This window comes from Carcharodon carcharias, chromosome 16 (genome assembly GCF_017639515.1).
Source record: "Carcharodon carcharias isolate sCarCar2 chromosome 16, sCarCar2.pri, whole genome shotgun sequence".
Lineage (NCBI taxonomy): Eukaryota > Metazoa > Chordata > Chondrichthyes > Lamniformes > Lamnidae > Carcharodon > Carcharodon carcharias.
The window spans coordinates 33,393,338-33,409,949 of record NC_054482.1 but is presented as its reverse complement, the minus strand read 5'-3'; the positions used below and the strand labels follow the sequence as shown (position 1 = coordinate 33,409,949).

Here is a 16,612-nt window from a genome sequence, read left to right as displayed (position 1 = left end):
CCAAGTTAGAGCTCCCTGGATAACTAAGATACAGAGGTTACAATGAGACCGAGAAAGGAGGTTTATGACAAATATAAGTGCATAATACTGTATAGAATTAGATGTACATTGAAAATACAGAGGAGATCTAAAAAAGAGAATAAGAGGGGCAAAGAGAGAATATGAGAACAGATTAGTAGCTGACGTGAAAGCTAACTTAAAAATCTTTAAAACGCAAATAATAAAAGGGTTTCAAAAATAAAGATAAGGTAAATAAAGAACCAAAAAGGAGATCTTTTCAAGGCAGAGGACATGCCTGGGGTACTAAATGAATACTTTACATCTGTCATCTCTAGAGAAGAGGGTGCTGCCAAAGTAGCAGTTAAGGAGGAGGCAGTAGCAATATTGAATAGGAAAAATAGATAAAAGATAATGTACAGTACTTAAAAGTTTGGCAGTCCTCAAAATAAAAAGGTCGCTCTGTCTAGATGGGATATATCCCAGGTTAATAGGGTGGATATTATGGAGGCTCTGGCTATAATCTTCCAACTCTCCCTGCTTATAGGGGTAGTTTCAGAGGACTGGAGAACTGTAAATGTTACAGAGATAAAAACAAAAAACTGCGGATGCTAGAAATCCAAAACAAAAACAGAATTACCTGGAAAAACTCAGCAGGTCCTCAACCCCCACCTATGGCACCACCCCATGCCCATGCAAAAGATGTAACACCTGCCCCTTCACTTCCTCTCTCCTCACTGTCCAAGGGCCCAAACACTCCTTTCAAGTGAAGCAGCATTTCACTTGCATTTCCCCCAACTTAGTCTATTGTATTCATTGCTCCCAATGCGGTCTCCTCTACATTGGAGAGACCAAACGTAAACTGGGCGACGGCTTTGCAGAACACCTGCAGTCTGTCCGCAAGAATGAGCCAAACCTCCCTGTTGCTTGCCATTTTAACACTCCACCCTGCTCTCTTGCCCACATGTCTGTCCTTGGCTTGCTGCATTGTTCCAGTGAAGCCCAACGCAAACTGGAGGAACAACACCTCATCTTCTGATTAGGCACTTTACAGCCTTCTGGACTGAATATTGAATTCAACAACTTTAGGTCTGGAACTCCCTCCTCCATCCCCACCCCCTTTCTGTTTCTTCCCCCTTCCTTTTGTTTTTTCCAATAATTTATATAGATTTTTCTTTTCCCACCTATTTCCATTATTTTAAAATCTTTTATGCCCCCCCACCCTCACTAGAGCTATACCTTGAGTGACCTACCATCCATTCTTAATTAGCTCATTCATTTAGATAATATCACCAACTTCAACACCTTTGTGTTCTTTTGTTCTTTTGTCTGTGACATCTTTTGATGATCTTATTCTACCACTGCTTGTTTGTCCCTTTGTCCCTACAACCACACCACCCCCCACCACTTCTCTCCACGCTCCCCAGCACCCCCCCCCCCCACTCCCCCCACCCCACCACCACCAACTTAAACCAGCTTATATTTCACCCCTCTCCTTGGATTCACCTAGTTCTATTGAAGGGTCATGAGGACTCGAAACGTCAACTCTTTTCTTCTCCGCCGATGCTGCCAGACCTGCTGAGTTTTTCCAGGTAATTCTGTTTTTGTTTTGTAAATGTTACACCCTCGTTCAAAAAAAGGGCGTAAAGTTAAACACAACAACTGTAGGCCAGTCAGTTTAATCTCAATGGTGAGGTAACCTTTAGAAATGATTATGTTGGGCAAAATTAACACTTGGACAAGAGTGAATTAATTAGTAAAAGCCAGCATGGATTTGTGAAAGGTGAATCGTGTTTAACTTAAAATCACAGAACAGTTACAGCCCAGGAGGTGGCCAATTAGCCCACCGAGTCTGTGTTGGCTCTATGACAGCAGTTCATCGAGTCCCCCTGCCTCACCTTTCCCCTGTAGCCCTGCAATTTTTTTTCCTTCAGGTGCTTATTCAATTCCCTTTTGAAAGCCACGACTGAATCTGCCTCCACCCCACTCTTATGCAATGCATTCCACATCCTAGCCGCTTGCTGCATACAAAACTTGATTGAGTTTTTTTGACGAGGTAACAGAAAGGTTGCTGAGGAAATGTGGCTGATGTGGTGTATGTGGACTTCCAAAAGGTGCTGGTTAAAGTACCACATAACAGACTTGCCAGCAACCTTTAAGCACATGGAATTAAAGGGACAGGAGCAACATGGATACAAAGTTGGCTGAGTGGCAGGAAATAGAGTAACAGTGAACCATTGTTTTTCAGACTGGGGGCTTTGGTGTACAGGACAGAATTTCAAAATTGTGGAATACGCAAAACGTGAAAACATTGTGAAGTGTGAGAAGGATAGTGATAGACCTCAATAGGACGTAGCCAGGCCAGTGGAATGGGTTGACACGTGGCAAGTGGAATTTAATGCAGAGAAATGTGAAGTGAATTATTTTGGTAGGAAGAACGAGGAGAGGCGATATAAAATAAGGGGCGCAATTCCAAAGTGGGTGCATGGGCAGGGGGTCTTGGTGGTATATGTGCACAAATCATTGGCGTTATCGGGATAGTTTGAGGTTAATGAAGCATACGGGATCCTGAGCTTTATAATCCGAGATGTAGGGTAGAAAAGTAAAGAAGTTATGATGAGCCTTTATAAAGCACTGGTTCAGCCTCAGCTGGAGGATTGTGTCCGATTCTGGGCACCATCCTTTAGGAAGAATGTGAAGGGTGCAGAAAAGATTTACGAGAATGGTAACAGGGATGAGGGACTTCCATTAAGTGGATAAACTGGAGAAGCTGGACTTGTTTTCTTTGGAGAAGAGAAGGTTGAGAGGAAATTTGATGGTGGCATTCAAGAGGTGTCCAGCAGAGTAGATAAAAACTGTTCCCATTGATGAAAGGGTCAAGGACCAGAGAGCACTGATTTCAAATGATTGGCAAAAAAAACAATGGCGACATGAGAAAAATCTTTTTTACACAGTGAGTGGTCAGAATCTGGAATGCACTGCCTGAGAGTGTGGTGGAGGCAGGTTCAATCAGGGCTTTCAGAAGGGAATTAATAAATAGTTGTGAAAAGAACATTTGCAGGGTCATGGGGAAGGGACACAGGAATGCGACCAGCTAAATTGCTCTTGAAATGGGCCAGCACAGACACCATGGGCCAGCACAGACACCATGGGCAAAATGACCACCTCCTGTGCTGCAATTGTTCTGTGATTCTTTGATAAAATGTGGTGCCCAGCATCGGACACAGTATTCCAGCCTGTGATTTATAAAGGTTTAACATAACTTTTAACACAAGGGGTTTCTTGCATAAGATGTCTGGCCATTATAATTGAATAGTGGACCGAAGATTTGCTAAATGACAGCTTGATGCGACTGATTGGAATATGCATTCTGGCTCAATTGATGAGGGGCCCCTGTAATTCAGAAGTTGCTATGACAGCGCAGTCATGATATATAACCCGGATCAGCTTTTAATGATGCTTGGTCTTTGGAAAGTGCCTCTACATTACTTACTGATTGTTCTCCGTTCACACGGGCACAAACCAAGCAGTTCTGTTCAATAGTTTCACTGAAGGGAAGGCCCTCCATTCAAAAGATTCTGAACATTGTTTTATTATTTAATTTTTCATGGGATGTGGCCAGTGCTAGCAAGGGCAGCATTTATTGCCCATCTCTAATTGCCTTTGAACTAGGTGGCTGGCTAGGACATTTCAGAGGACATTTAAGAGTCAAGTACATTGCTGTGGGTCTGGAGTCACTGGTAGACCAGACCAGGTAAGGACAGCAGATTTCCTTCCCTAAATGGCATTAGCGAACCAGATGGGTTTTTACAACAATCGACAATGGTTTCATGGTCACCATGACTGAGACTAACTTTACATTCCAGATTTATTAATTAAATTTATAATTCCACCAGTTGCCATGGTGGGATTTGAACCCTGGTGATTTTCATTCGTAATCTGGTTAAACAAAGTATCCTAACAGAGGGTGACTCTGTTCCCCAACTCCCCACCACATCTACCCATTAAAAACCAAAAGAATCCATTTCGCTTACCTGTAAACTCTTGGGCTGAACCTGGTGGGGATACAACCTCAGCTAATCATGGGAGCTGTGACTGAATCTCAATTTTCATTGTGGTTTTTTGCTTCTCCACAGGCATACTCAGTGTACGATGAAGACATTGGCTACTGCCAAGGCCAGTCTTTCCTCGCTGCTGTTCTTCTGCTACATGTGAGTACACAGCCCTGCATATGACAGATAATCTTGCTACAATATGTGATACTTCTGGCTAGATGGTAAGCCAATCAACGAGGAAAAGCCAGGTTGGGTATTGCAATGGTCGTACGGCTAGGCTGAAACTCACCTGCTGTATGTCTTGTGTGATAAGGTGCTCACATTTATCACATTACCTTCCAAGCTGAAATGTACAGGCTGGGGATGCTGAGGGACTACAGAGGTAAAAGTAAAGGAAGACTTGCACTTACACAGCAAACAAAGTACTTTTGCAGCTACTGGAGTTAAGGAGGAAACGCAACAGTCAATTTACTCATACTCAGATTCCATAAACCGCAAACATCATAAAAACAGATTATCGGGTCATTATCACATTGTTGTTTGTGGGAGCTTGCTTATTGACTGTTAACGTTTCCTACAATACGACCATAACTACATTTCAAAAGTACCCCATTGGCTGTAAAGCGCACTGGGACGCCCTGAGGTTGTAAAAATCGTTCAAGAAATGCAAGTCTGTCTTTCTTTGACTGAATCAGATAAGATCCTGAGGGGACAGGGTGGATGTGGAGAGGATGTTTCCTCTTGTGGGAGAATCTAGAGCGAGGTGTCATTGTTTAAAAAAAGGGGTTGGCCATTTAAGACAGAGATGAGAAATTTTTTCTCTCTGAGGGTTGTGAATCTTGGGAACACTCTTCCTCAAAAGACAGTAGAAGCAGAATCTTTGAATATTTTTAAGGCAGAGGTAGATAGTTTCTTGATAAGCAAGGGGATGAAGGGGTTAGGCAGGAATGTGGGGTTGAAGTTGCAATCAGATCAGCCATGATCTTATTGAATGGCGGAGCAGGCTCGAGGGGCCGAGTGGCCTACTCCTCCTAATTTGAAAGTTTGTATGTTTACCGTCAAGCAGTGTTAAGGTGACAGGAGTGCAGGGACTGACTGCTGCACAGCTCACAGATGGGGGATGCCCCAAGCTGCCATTCTGAGTTGTATTAACCTGGCTCTCAAACCCAAGATGGCTCTTTGCTTGCTGGTTTGCCCTGTTTGAATCTCCTGAGCCATGAGGTTTGTACAGGGCTGTGGCTCCATTGGTAGGTCAAACTTTTACAAGAATAATTAAGACCTGTTGGTATCGGCAGTGGTTAATTGTATTTTCACTAGTTTGGGTGCTGAACTGATGGAGCAGATTCCTGCTTGGTATAGAAGCTGCTTGAATTTCAGCTCATTCGCAGTTTACCTCCTAAGCTACAAAGGTGAAATTAACCCCCAACATCATTGTAAATGAGTAGAGACCTGGAATTAAACATAATGTGTCACCCCAAAGCTCTCGTGCGTGAGTCTATGTTGCCTATAAGAGGGATTGAGCAGCCCCGTGTACAGCAGGAGCAGCATTGCTGGTGTTTGTACGTAGGCAAAGGTCTGAGAGACTGTACAGGACCCTCCCAGGACATGGCGTCATGTACTGTGGGAATAGACCCACTGCCTCAGGAACTAAGTGTATATTACTACAGTCACCTGGAGAGATGGCCATGAAGTTGTCCCATGTTGCATGACACTCAAAACAACAGGAGCAATCCACCTAGAGTGCAACTCTGCCTGTGGCTACAGCTCTGAGCTTCCTATGCTCCAAGCTCCTTCCAAGATGCCCCTGGGGGTTTGATTCACACTGTTCTTCACAACTGCCTCCAGGAGCTTACTGAATCTGTTCCAGGGTGCCTGTCAGCACTTCCTCGATTAGAGCAGACAGAAGCGCAGTTTTTTTTTGTGAGGATTGCAAAGAGAAAGAAAGAACTGGCATTTCTATAGCCCCTTTCACAACCTCGGGATGCCTCAAAATGCTTTACAGTCAGTGAAGTACTTGTAAAGTTCAATCACTGTTGTAATATAGGCAACGTGGCAGTCAGTTTGTATACAGCAAGCTCCCACAAATAGCAATAGGATGACCAGGTCATCTGATTTAGTGATGTTGCTTTAGGGTTAAATATTTTCGGGAACAAAACTCCCATTGGGATCTTACACTTCCGCCTGAGAGGACAGACAGTATCTCGGCTTAGTGTCTTGTCCAATGGTCCTGACAGTGTAGCACTCCCTTAGTACTGCACTGTGTGTTTCAGCCTAGGTTATGTGTTCAAGATTCTGGACTGGACTTGAACTCATGACACTGACTCACATGCGAGTGTGATCCACTGAGCCACACCTGACATAGCACCTCATGTACTGCAATCAACAGCCTTAGAGGGATTACATACCTGTGTGCAGCAACCTCTTGTACATCAACCATGGGGAGGCAGTGGCGTGGTGGTATTGTCACTGGACTGGTATTCCAGAGACACAGGGTAATGCTCTGGGGACCCGAGTTCAAATAGTGTGGTTTGAATCCAATAAAAATCTGGAATTAAAAGACTATGAAACCATTGCCGATTGTTGTAAAAACTCATCTGGTTCACTCATGTTGTTTAGAGAAGGAAATTTGCTGTCCTCACCTGGTCTTGTCTACATGTGACTCCAGACCCGTAGAATTGTGGTTCTGAACAAGGGCAATTAAGGATGGGCGATAAATGCTGGCTTAGCTAGTGACGCCCACATCCCAGGAACGAATAAACAAGTCACTGCAAGTGGATCGAGTGTGTCTCTCTCCACATCCTTTAGATGCAGGAGAACTCTTCTCCTGAAGGTAGGAGGCTGATATCCATTTCTTTCTTGCCCAGTGTCTTCCAACTTCACCTCTAAGCATGAAAGATAACGAGCTGGCACTGATACTGTAATGTGTAAAGGTGGGAATGCTGTGAATTGAGGCAACAACAGGTATCTCTGTCTTAGTGCTGTTAACAGTGATAGATGTGCTGATGCCTGAGGAATTTCCAATGGCAGTCCCTGACCTGGAGAACTAGCAACTGAATTGGATAATCACAATCGGTTTTTTTTAAACCAGCGTTTCAGTTTGAATCTTGTATTTGGAACCCTAGTGTGTTTAGAGTGTAGGTAAACTGTCCAGTGTGTACGTGCACTGCCTGACCTCTGCATGCGCTGCCCGATGTATGTACATGCACTGTCCGATCATTGCATGTGCTGCCCGATCATTGCATGTGCTGCCCGATGTGTGTACGTGCACTGCCCAATCATTGCATGTGCTGCCCGATGTGCCTGCGCTGCCCAGCATGTGTACGTGTACTGCCCAATCACTGCATGCGCTGCCTGGTGTGTGTGCACTGCCCGGTGTTTGTGCGTGCCCTGCCCAATCTTTGCATGTGCTGTCTGGTGTGTGCTGCCCAGCGTATGCGTGTATGGCCCAGTGTGTCTGTGCACTGCCCTGTGTGTACGAGGACCGTCCTGTGTGCGCGAGGACTGCCTGTGTGTGGGTGCACTGCCTGCTCTGTTAGTGCGTTGTCCGATGTGTGCAAGTACTGCCTGGTACGCGTGTGCATTGTCCGGCTTATGTTTGCACTGTCCAGTTTGTGCGTGCACTGTCTTGCTTCTGCTTGCACAGTCCGGTGTGTGCTTGCACTACCCAATGTGCGCATGTACTGCCCATTGTGTGCGAGTACTACCTGCTGTGTCCATGCACTGTCCGGTGTATATGAATGCTGCCCAATCTGTCTAGCGTATGTGTGCACTGCCCGGTATGTATGAACTGCCCAGTGTGCACGTGCACTGCCCATTATATCCATACACTGTCTGGTGTGTGCGAGTGCTGTCTGGTGTGTGCTGTTATGGCACAGTGGGTGGTAAATGCTAAGCTGCTCAAATCCCAGAGGGAAACTTGAAACAAATGCCACAACTGTTTTGCAATTTGTAATTTTACTTCAAGATGCGTGCCTTGAATTCAACAGTGATAAGTCCACTGAGTTTTTTTTTTCACATAACAACTTAAAAACATTTATTAATAAAATAAATAATTTTAAGCACATACATAGGTCTACAAATTACAATATGATAATTCCTAGATCCTCTAATAAATGACTCCCAGTTACACCATCGTTAAGGCAGCAGTAAAAACAAAATGGATTTTTACAGACCCAGGCAAAGCACATGATACCCTGGACAGGGATACTCACAGTGAATTCCCTTAGCTTCGGTTCCTATAGGCAGCAGCTTGGTACACAGAGGCTGGAAGCTTTTCAGACTTGTAAGATCTTAGAATACCTATATGTTACACATAACCTCATTTCCTTTCTACATGTTTCTTCTCTATACATGTTTCCCCTTTGAATGCAAATGTCATTGTTTCAATAAGTCTTTGGACTTTACCTTTCTAACAATAAAAATCTTTCATAGCACCAATTTTATCAGTAAGCTTGGGGAACAATAAACACACTGTTTGGCTTCTTCTGGCTAAGTGTAACATTTCACCCAGTCCTTTGAAATTCAAACTATTCTGGCATATCTAAAAATGCAAATTTTCCTTTATACCTCACATTCTAAAACTTAAGCTATGTTTACTTATCTAGCATTTCAAACCTAGCTTCTCTTCTGATACATCAACACCTTCGGACCAGCTGTCTTTAATTCAATTAACAGTGCCCCCACCCTCACACACGCACACTCCAGACTCCACTATTCCTACTTTACAATAAATCTCAATAACATTATGAAAATTATTATATGTCCATGACAGTGCGAGCACCGTCCAGTGTGTGTGAGCACTGCCCTGTGTGTGCATGCACTGTCTGCTTGTGTTAACACCGTCCGCTTGTGCGTGCGCTGCCAATTGTGTGCTAGCATGGCCCGCTGTGTGTTAGCACCGTCTGGTGTGCACATGCACTGCTTGCTGTGTGTGTGCAATGCCTGGTCACTGTAGCAACTCCTAGATTACAACAGTGACTCCATTTCAACAATTCTTCAATGACTGTAAAGCATTTCGAGACATCCTGAAGGATGCAAAAGGAACCAAGAGCTTCATTATAATAGGTTTTACACAGATGCTCTTTCAGATCCACATGAGTTTGAACATACAACAGATGCTCATTTTTGAGTGAGTATCCGTTTGATTGGGGCCTCCCGCTATGTTAAGTGAAATACAGCGATGAGAGGATTGAGGGTCACCCTGACTCTGTGTGATAGAAAACTACATTTGTGTAAATTAATTGGGTTTATTATTGACATCTGCCCCGTCCTGGTCGGGTAGCAGAGTGCTACCATTCAGTTCAGTTACTTTTCTTATCTCCATATCCCTCACTTGATAACATCCAGGGGGCTCCATGGCTAATGCATAAGTTACATGTGGAATGAATATCTTTCCTCAGATGCCAGAGGAGCAGGCGTTCTGTGTCTTGGTGAAGATCATGTACGACTATGGTCTCCGGGAACTCTACAAGAACAATTTTGAGGATCTGCATTGCAAATTTTACCAACTGGAGAGGCTGCTCCAGGTAGGCAGCAGGAATATTTCTAACTATAATGTACCACCACAAACTTATCTATATGGCCCATTTTCCATTCCGCCAGTTTATTAAATGTCATCTTGTATTCTGTGACAGTCTCCCCGAGTATCAAATAACGCATTTCAATGCAGGTTTTTTCATTTGAATCCAGGATGAGTTGGATTTCTCTGCAGTGACACGTGATTTTCAAACTTGCCTCCTGAGTGTAGAGCTGGTGCTGCAGATCTTTTTGAATGCGCTTTACACCGATTAAATACTTTTGAAGTGCAGTGAATGTGGCAATGTGTTTCCCAATGTCGGTTGAGGGGTAAACATTGACCAGGACACCGAGGAGGGATCCCCCAGTCGTCTTCGAAACATCGGCTGTGGGACTTTTAACGGCCGCCTGTGGGTTGATGGAGCCTTGGTTGAATGTTTCTGCTGAAAGACGGCACCTGCAATAGTGCAGCACTCTCTCGGTGCCATGCCTAAATCATGACACAAGTCTTTGGAGTAGGGCTTGAACTCATGACCTTTTGACTCAGAGGCCAGACTGACGACAGGCACCATTTCTAGAAAGCTTCACTAAGAACCAGAGCGCAGGGGTGGAGATACAAATTATTAACTTCCAAAAGGAGTCTGACTGCAGCTGTTGATATGAAATTAAATCTCTGCCTGAATTTGAATTTACATAAATCAATGTGGACCTAGTGAAACAAGTAAAGAGAGCGTTGGAGGGTTACTCACAGGACTGGGAAGGGTACAATTTCCTTTCTTTCTCTATTGATAGACAGCTGTGGAATTTATTGCAATTATTTGAGCTAATAAGGTTTAAAAAACGTCTTCAAATAGAATTAAATTTGGGCCTTTAAACTTTTTATTTCCTTAATTTATTGAAACAGTGATTGCTCCTGGATAAATGGCCCACTCTATTGCTAAAACCATCCAGGTGAGAAGGCCTGGTAAATGAAGCCTTGAAATTATGAAATTGTAAATTAGATAGAGTATCATTCATCCAACTGAAAGCTTCAGCCCATGCCTGTCACACGATCATAGTTACAGATTCTGTCACAACCCTGCAGATTTCTGTGTCATTCTTTTCAGAAGAAAGTGTAAAGAGAGACAGTTGACAAAACCCTTGTGTAGCCATATTTTTAAAACAAATAAATAACGATTAATTTATGGAAGTTAGTTTTGTACAAACGCAGAAGCCAATGTAGTTCCTGCAGATGGAGTAAAATCTCTTCATTGCAGACTAGTGATGGTTAAATTTCCAATGATGAAGCCTCCTGTGTTAATGTTTAATGGGATGGTACTGCATTCCCTTTATCTGTGCTAATTTGATCCATTTACAATAAATGGGTTAATACTTGTGTAACAAAACACAGACAGGAATGTAGTGAAGTGTCCAGCAGCGATCTTCCAGTTCTCTCCCCAGTGTTCCCCACTTCTGTACCCATACAATCATATAATGGTTACAGCACAGAAGGAGGTCATTTAGCCTGTCCAGCCTGTGTCAGCTCTCTGCAAGCGCAACTTAGCTTATCCCACTCCCTCGCCTTTTCCCTGTAGCCCTGCAATTTTTTTTCCCTTTCAGGGGAATTTATTTCCCTCATCCGATTCACTTTAGAAAGCTGTAATTGAATCTACCTCCACCACACTCTCACCACATTCCAGATCCTAACCACTTGCTGTGTGAAAATGTTTTCCCTCATATTTCCTTTGGTTTTTTTGCAAATCACTTGAAATTTGTTTCTTGACCCTTCCACCAATGGGAATAGTTTCTCTCCTTCTGCCCTGCATAAGTCCCTCATGCTTTTAAACGCCCCTATCACACCTCCTCTTAATCTTCTGTTCTCCAAATCCCGGCTTCTCACTTGGATGATCGGCTGATATTTTTCTTTTCACAGTATACCCTTACATACATGCTTGGGGCAGCTGCTGTAGAGGCTCAGTGGGGAAAGGCCACAGTCTAAGGCCTTTCAGCCATAGTGTACCTAGAGGCTGGAAACTGTGTCGAACCCCTCGGACTGTATGCCAGACATTGAATGTGTATTGTAAAACTCAAGAGTATTGCAATTGTATTGAGGCACCTAAGAGACAAATCAAATTTTATTGTACTTTTTGAAATTTTCAAGTTGAAATGTTTTGTACTGCACTTTAACAGATGAAATGTACTTTTCGAAAAATAAACTACCCCTAGCGCCACTTAGTCTGAATGGGAGCTAGGCAAACTCCAATGATGGTGTACCAATGACTGTTTAAAGATTCCCCCCTTTCTCCATTGCAAAAAGCAGGTTCTTTGCTTTGTGCCATAGTAAGTGGTAAAATTGGAAGTCCTGCTTTGTTTGTGTTAAAAGCAGTCAGTGTGGGCTGTTCTGTGCTGTACAATGACTGCCTGTTACTTTGAGAGGTGTGTGTTGGAGTAAAGCCCCTGTTTGTTGGTTTAATGTTTGCAGGAACAGCTGCCCGAACTGTACAATCACTTCTTAGATCTGAACTTGGAGGCGCACATGTATGCTTCACAGTGGTTCCTCACACTCTTCACCGTCAAATTCCCACTCTGCATGGTCTTCCACATCATCGATCTGCTGCTCTCTGAGGTAAGAATATGCGCTCATTCACACACACGCTCACATATGCGCTCACCTCACACACTCACCTCACCTCACTCACACTCACCTCACTCACACACACTCAACTCACACACACTCATCCCACTCACTCACACACACACTCATTCAGATGCACATTATACCCACGCACACAATCATGCACACAAACACACACTGACACTGACTCACTCACTCATACTCATATTCACCCACTCTCACATGCGCACATACCCACCCACACACACACTCATACATAGACACAATCACATGCAAATACTCACACACACAGTCTCACAGACTTATATGCACAGTCTTGCAAAGACACACCCACTTTTACTTATATGTACAAAAAGATACTTATGCTTACACACATATGTGCACACACACACACGACACACTTATACACAGTCACACTCAAACTCCCATACACACCCACACTCACACTTACATACACTTATACACGCAGTGCCACACTCAATTTCACACACACCCTCATACATACACACACTCATGCACAAACACACTCATGCAGCATCAAATACAGACACAGAATCACAGAATTCTTAAAGGGTAGAAGGAGGCCATTCAGCTCATCACGTCTGCACCAGCTCTTCAAATGAGCAACTCACATAATTCCATTCTCCCCCACCCCCCCCACTTCTCCCTGTATCCCTTTTCAGATAACAGTCTGATTCCCTTTTGAATGTTTCAGTTGAACCAGCCTCTACCATGTTGTCAGGCAGTACATTCCAAATCATAACCACTCCCTGCATAAAACAGTTTTTTTCATCTTGCTTTTGCTTCTTTTGCCAATCTGTGCTCTCTCATTCTTGATCCTTTCATGAGTGAGAACAGTTTCTGCCTATCTACTCTGACCAGACCCTCATGATTTTGAATACCTCTATCAAATCTCCACTGAGCCTTCTTGTCTCCAAGGGAAATAGTCCCAACTTCTCCAATTTATCTCATATACACACACACACACACACACACACATACAGACACGTGCGTACACACACATGCGTCCACACACACACGTACACACATGTCCTCAACTGGGGCAGTTGTGGTGCTGCATGTCGCCAGGCCTGAGAAGACTAAAATGAATCTAAGCCTGTGAACCTGACTAGTGGTGGTCCACTGGTATGTGAGGGCATTGGGTAAGAATTGGATGCAGACCAGCATGCCAGCATTCATTATTTAACCTCACGCTTGAAGAGCACTCTTGAAGAAGTCTTGGCTGAAGCACTAAACGTTGCTCACATGCATGAAATTATATCCAAGTGAGAGACAGCATTGTTGAACCTGTATGCTAGTGAGAGTCAGCACCCATGGAATTGTACCCCAGTGAGAGACAGCGATGTGGAACCCATTACTCTAGTGAGAGACAACAACAGAACTCACATTTATAGAATGCCCTTAGTGTACTAAAACGTCTCAAAGCATTTCACAGGATTGTTTTCAGACAAAATTTGACACAGCCACGTAAAGTGACCAAAGAGGAAGGCTTTAAGGAGCATCATAAGGAGGAATGAGAGATAGAGAGGGATAACGATTTAGGGACCCCAGAGTGTAGGGCCCTGGCAGCTGAAGGTACAGCTATCAGTGGTGAAAAGTTTAAAATTGGGCATGCTCAAGAGGCCAGAATCGGAGAAATGAAGATATCTTGGAGGTAATAAAGGCAAGATCCTGCAGATGCTGGAAACCTGAAATAAAAACAAAAAAGTGCTGGAAACACTCAGCAGGTCTGGCAGCATTGATGGAGCGAAAGAGTAACTGTTTCGAGTCAAATTTGACTCTTCTTCAGAAGTGAAGAAAAGTCAAAATGTGATGGGTTTTATGCCGTTGAGAGGGACAAGAGGAAGAAGAACAAAAGGGAAGGTCTAGGATAGAGTAAAGGGTGGGAGAGATTAAATGACAAAGATGTCATGGAACAAAAGGCAAAGGGAGTGGGTAATGGTTGTAATAACGAAACAAAGTATTGGTCCAGAGTGTGTGTGAATAGCAGAATATTGGACAGCTCTGCTTGAAAGTGAAAACATGAAAAACAAGATTCAGACCAGCACATAGCGCAAAAAAGATCAAAATGGGGGCACAGAGTTCATGGTCTGAAGTTGTTGAGCTCAATGTTGAGTCCAGAAGGCTGCAAAATGCCTAATTGGAAGATGAGGTGCTGTTCCTCCAACTTGCGTTGGGCTTCACTGGAGCATTGTGGCAGGCCAAGGACAGAAATGTGGGCATGAGAGCAAGAGTTTGGGGTGTTGGACGATGGGAAGAGAGGAAGTAAAGTGGCAGATATTACATCTCCTGCATGGGAAGGTGCTGTGGGAAGGGGTTGAGGTGTTGAAGGTGATAGAGAAGTGTACCAGGGTGTCACGGAGGGAATGGTCTGTATGGAATGCTGACTGGGGAGGTGAGGGGAAGATGTGTTTGGTGGTGGTATCATACTAAAATAGTAATGTTGGAGGATGAAAAGTTAAATGTGGAGGCTGGTGGGATGGACAGTGAGTACAAGGGGAACTCTATTGTGTCTCTGAGAGGGAGGGGAAAGGGTGAGGGCAGGAAATGGGTTAGACACGGTTGAGGGCCCTGTCAACCACAGTGATGGGGAGTCTTCGGTTGAGAAAAAAGGAAGACTAGTCAGAAGTGCTGTTGTGGAAGGTAGCGTTGTCAGAACAGGAGTGACGGAGAAACTGGGAGAATGGAAGAAGCAGGCTGTGAGATAACTGTGGGGAATCGGTGGGCTTATAATAAATAATAGTAGACAGCCAAACCTCAGAAATAGAGACAGAGATGCTGAGGAAGGGAGGGGAAGTGTTGGAGGTGGACATGTGAAGGTTAGAGAAAGGTGGAAATTAGAAACAAAGTTGAAGAAGTTTTCCACTTTCAAGAAATTGTTGAAATGACCTAGGGTGTCAGAAGAGTCACGGAGGAGACTGGACAATGAGAGAGAAAATTGAGTGAAGATAGGAAGAATCAGTTTAGGAGGGCAAGAATAGGGTGAAACAATGGGTTTACTGGGACAGTCCTGTTTGTGGATTTTGGAAAGGAGAATTTCAGCAGCAGATAAGCTGAGACATAGATGGAGTCAGCACACATGTGATTGTATTCTAGTGAGAGAGACAGGGTCTGGCAGGAAATATTGGACAAATCATTGTATATTAGTCTCTTGCAAAACATTGACTGAGTAGCTGTGAGGCTAGTAGAACATTTTTCTGCAGTTTAAGCAGTTCTCATGGATTTAGAAATCAGCTACAAGAATCAGCTTTTCAATTAGAGACCAACTATTACTCCACCCACCCCCCGAATCCCCTCCCAGCTCCAACATAGGCAGTGATTTGGGAGTCAATAGAAGGAAGATGAGGCAAGTCTCTTCAGTGCAATTTTCTAATCTAAAGAGGTTAGGGAGTTCAATACAGGTAGAAAATAAGGATGGAGTAAGAATACAGAAAAGAGTATGAACTAACCTGTTTCAGAAGTACCCTGTAGCTTATAGCACACACAGTAACCATGCGGCTGGTGTTTGTGTGACCCATGACTAAAGCTATGGTTTGTCTCAGTGTAGCATTGGATAACTAAATGATGAGGACAGTTTACATGAACAAGACTTGCATTCCCTTGGTATAGAAGATTAGGGATGCTTTAACGAGGAGTTTAAGATGATCAAGGATTTTATAGAACAGAGAGAAAATACTTTGTCAGCTTTGTAGAGCCCAGGCTAAGGGTGTAGAGCCTTCAAGTCAGGAAGCACTTCCTCACAAAAAGGGCAGTGGAAATCTGGAACTCTGAGCAAAATGCTGCTGATGCTTATCAATTGAAATGTTAAAAATTAACATAAATAATTTTTTGGGGGTAAGGGTACTAAGAGATATGGAGCTAAATTGGGTTAGTGGTGTTGAGGTACCGATTAGCCAGAATCTAATGGAATGGTGGAGTGGATTTGAGGGACTGAATGGCCTCTTCCTTTTACTGATACGCGATAGACGTAGGAGACCTCACAATATATTCTTCCAAGTGCCTAAGGGTGGAGCGGAGCTCACCCTCCTGCCCACCTGAAAGAAGCTTGGTGTATAAAGCATCAAAAGGTCAGGGAAGAGAGGAAAAAACTAAGAATTTGACCAATCCCACCTCAAGAGGATCAGTTCCTTGAAGAGGTTTTTCAGTAGGAATGGGAACTCAGAGTTTGAACCAGAAATTTTTTAACCAACAGAGAAAGTATCTCGCTTTCTTTCATTGGACTGGGATTGTGTGACCTGTATAGTTGGCCAGTGCTTGAAGATGCAGTAGGGCCTTGAGATTGTTACTAGGTCTGTTCCCTGGTAGGGTGGGTACCTGCTGGAGCCAGCCACTACAAACAGCAGCTAAGATGAGTGGGACTGAAGCTAATCACATAGTTCTGAGACTCTGGCACTGACCAACTTCAAATCGC

The 16,612-nt window shown here is 43.8% G+C and overlaps 1 protein-coding gene across 5 annotated transcripts in view; it reads left to right on the top strand.

The window, feature by feature from the left end:
- The window catches only part of rabgap1l (RAB GTPase activating protein 1-like), a 530,937-nt gene that overhangs the window by 372,388 nt on the left and 141,937 nt on the right, over nt 1-16,612 (top strand). For all 5 annotated transcript variants that reach the window (XM_041207937.1, XM_041207935.1, XM_041207939.1 and 2 more), the window contains 3 exons: nt 4,134-4,208; nt 9,452-9,577; nt 12,028-12,171. In XM_041207937.1, coding sequence (XP_041063871.1) covers nt 4,134-4,208; nt 9,452-9,577; nt 12,028-12,171 — 345 coding nt within the window. The remainder of the gene's footprint in view (nt 1-4,133; nt 4,209-9,451; nt 9,578-12,027; nt 12,172-16,612) is intronic.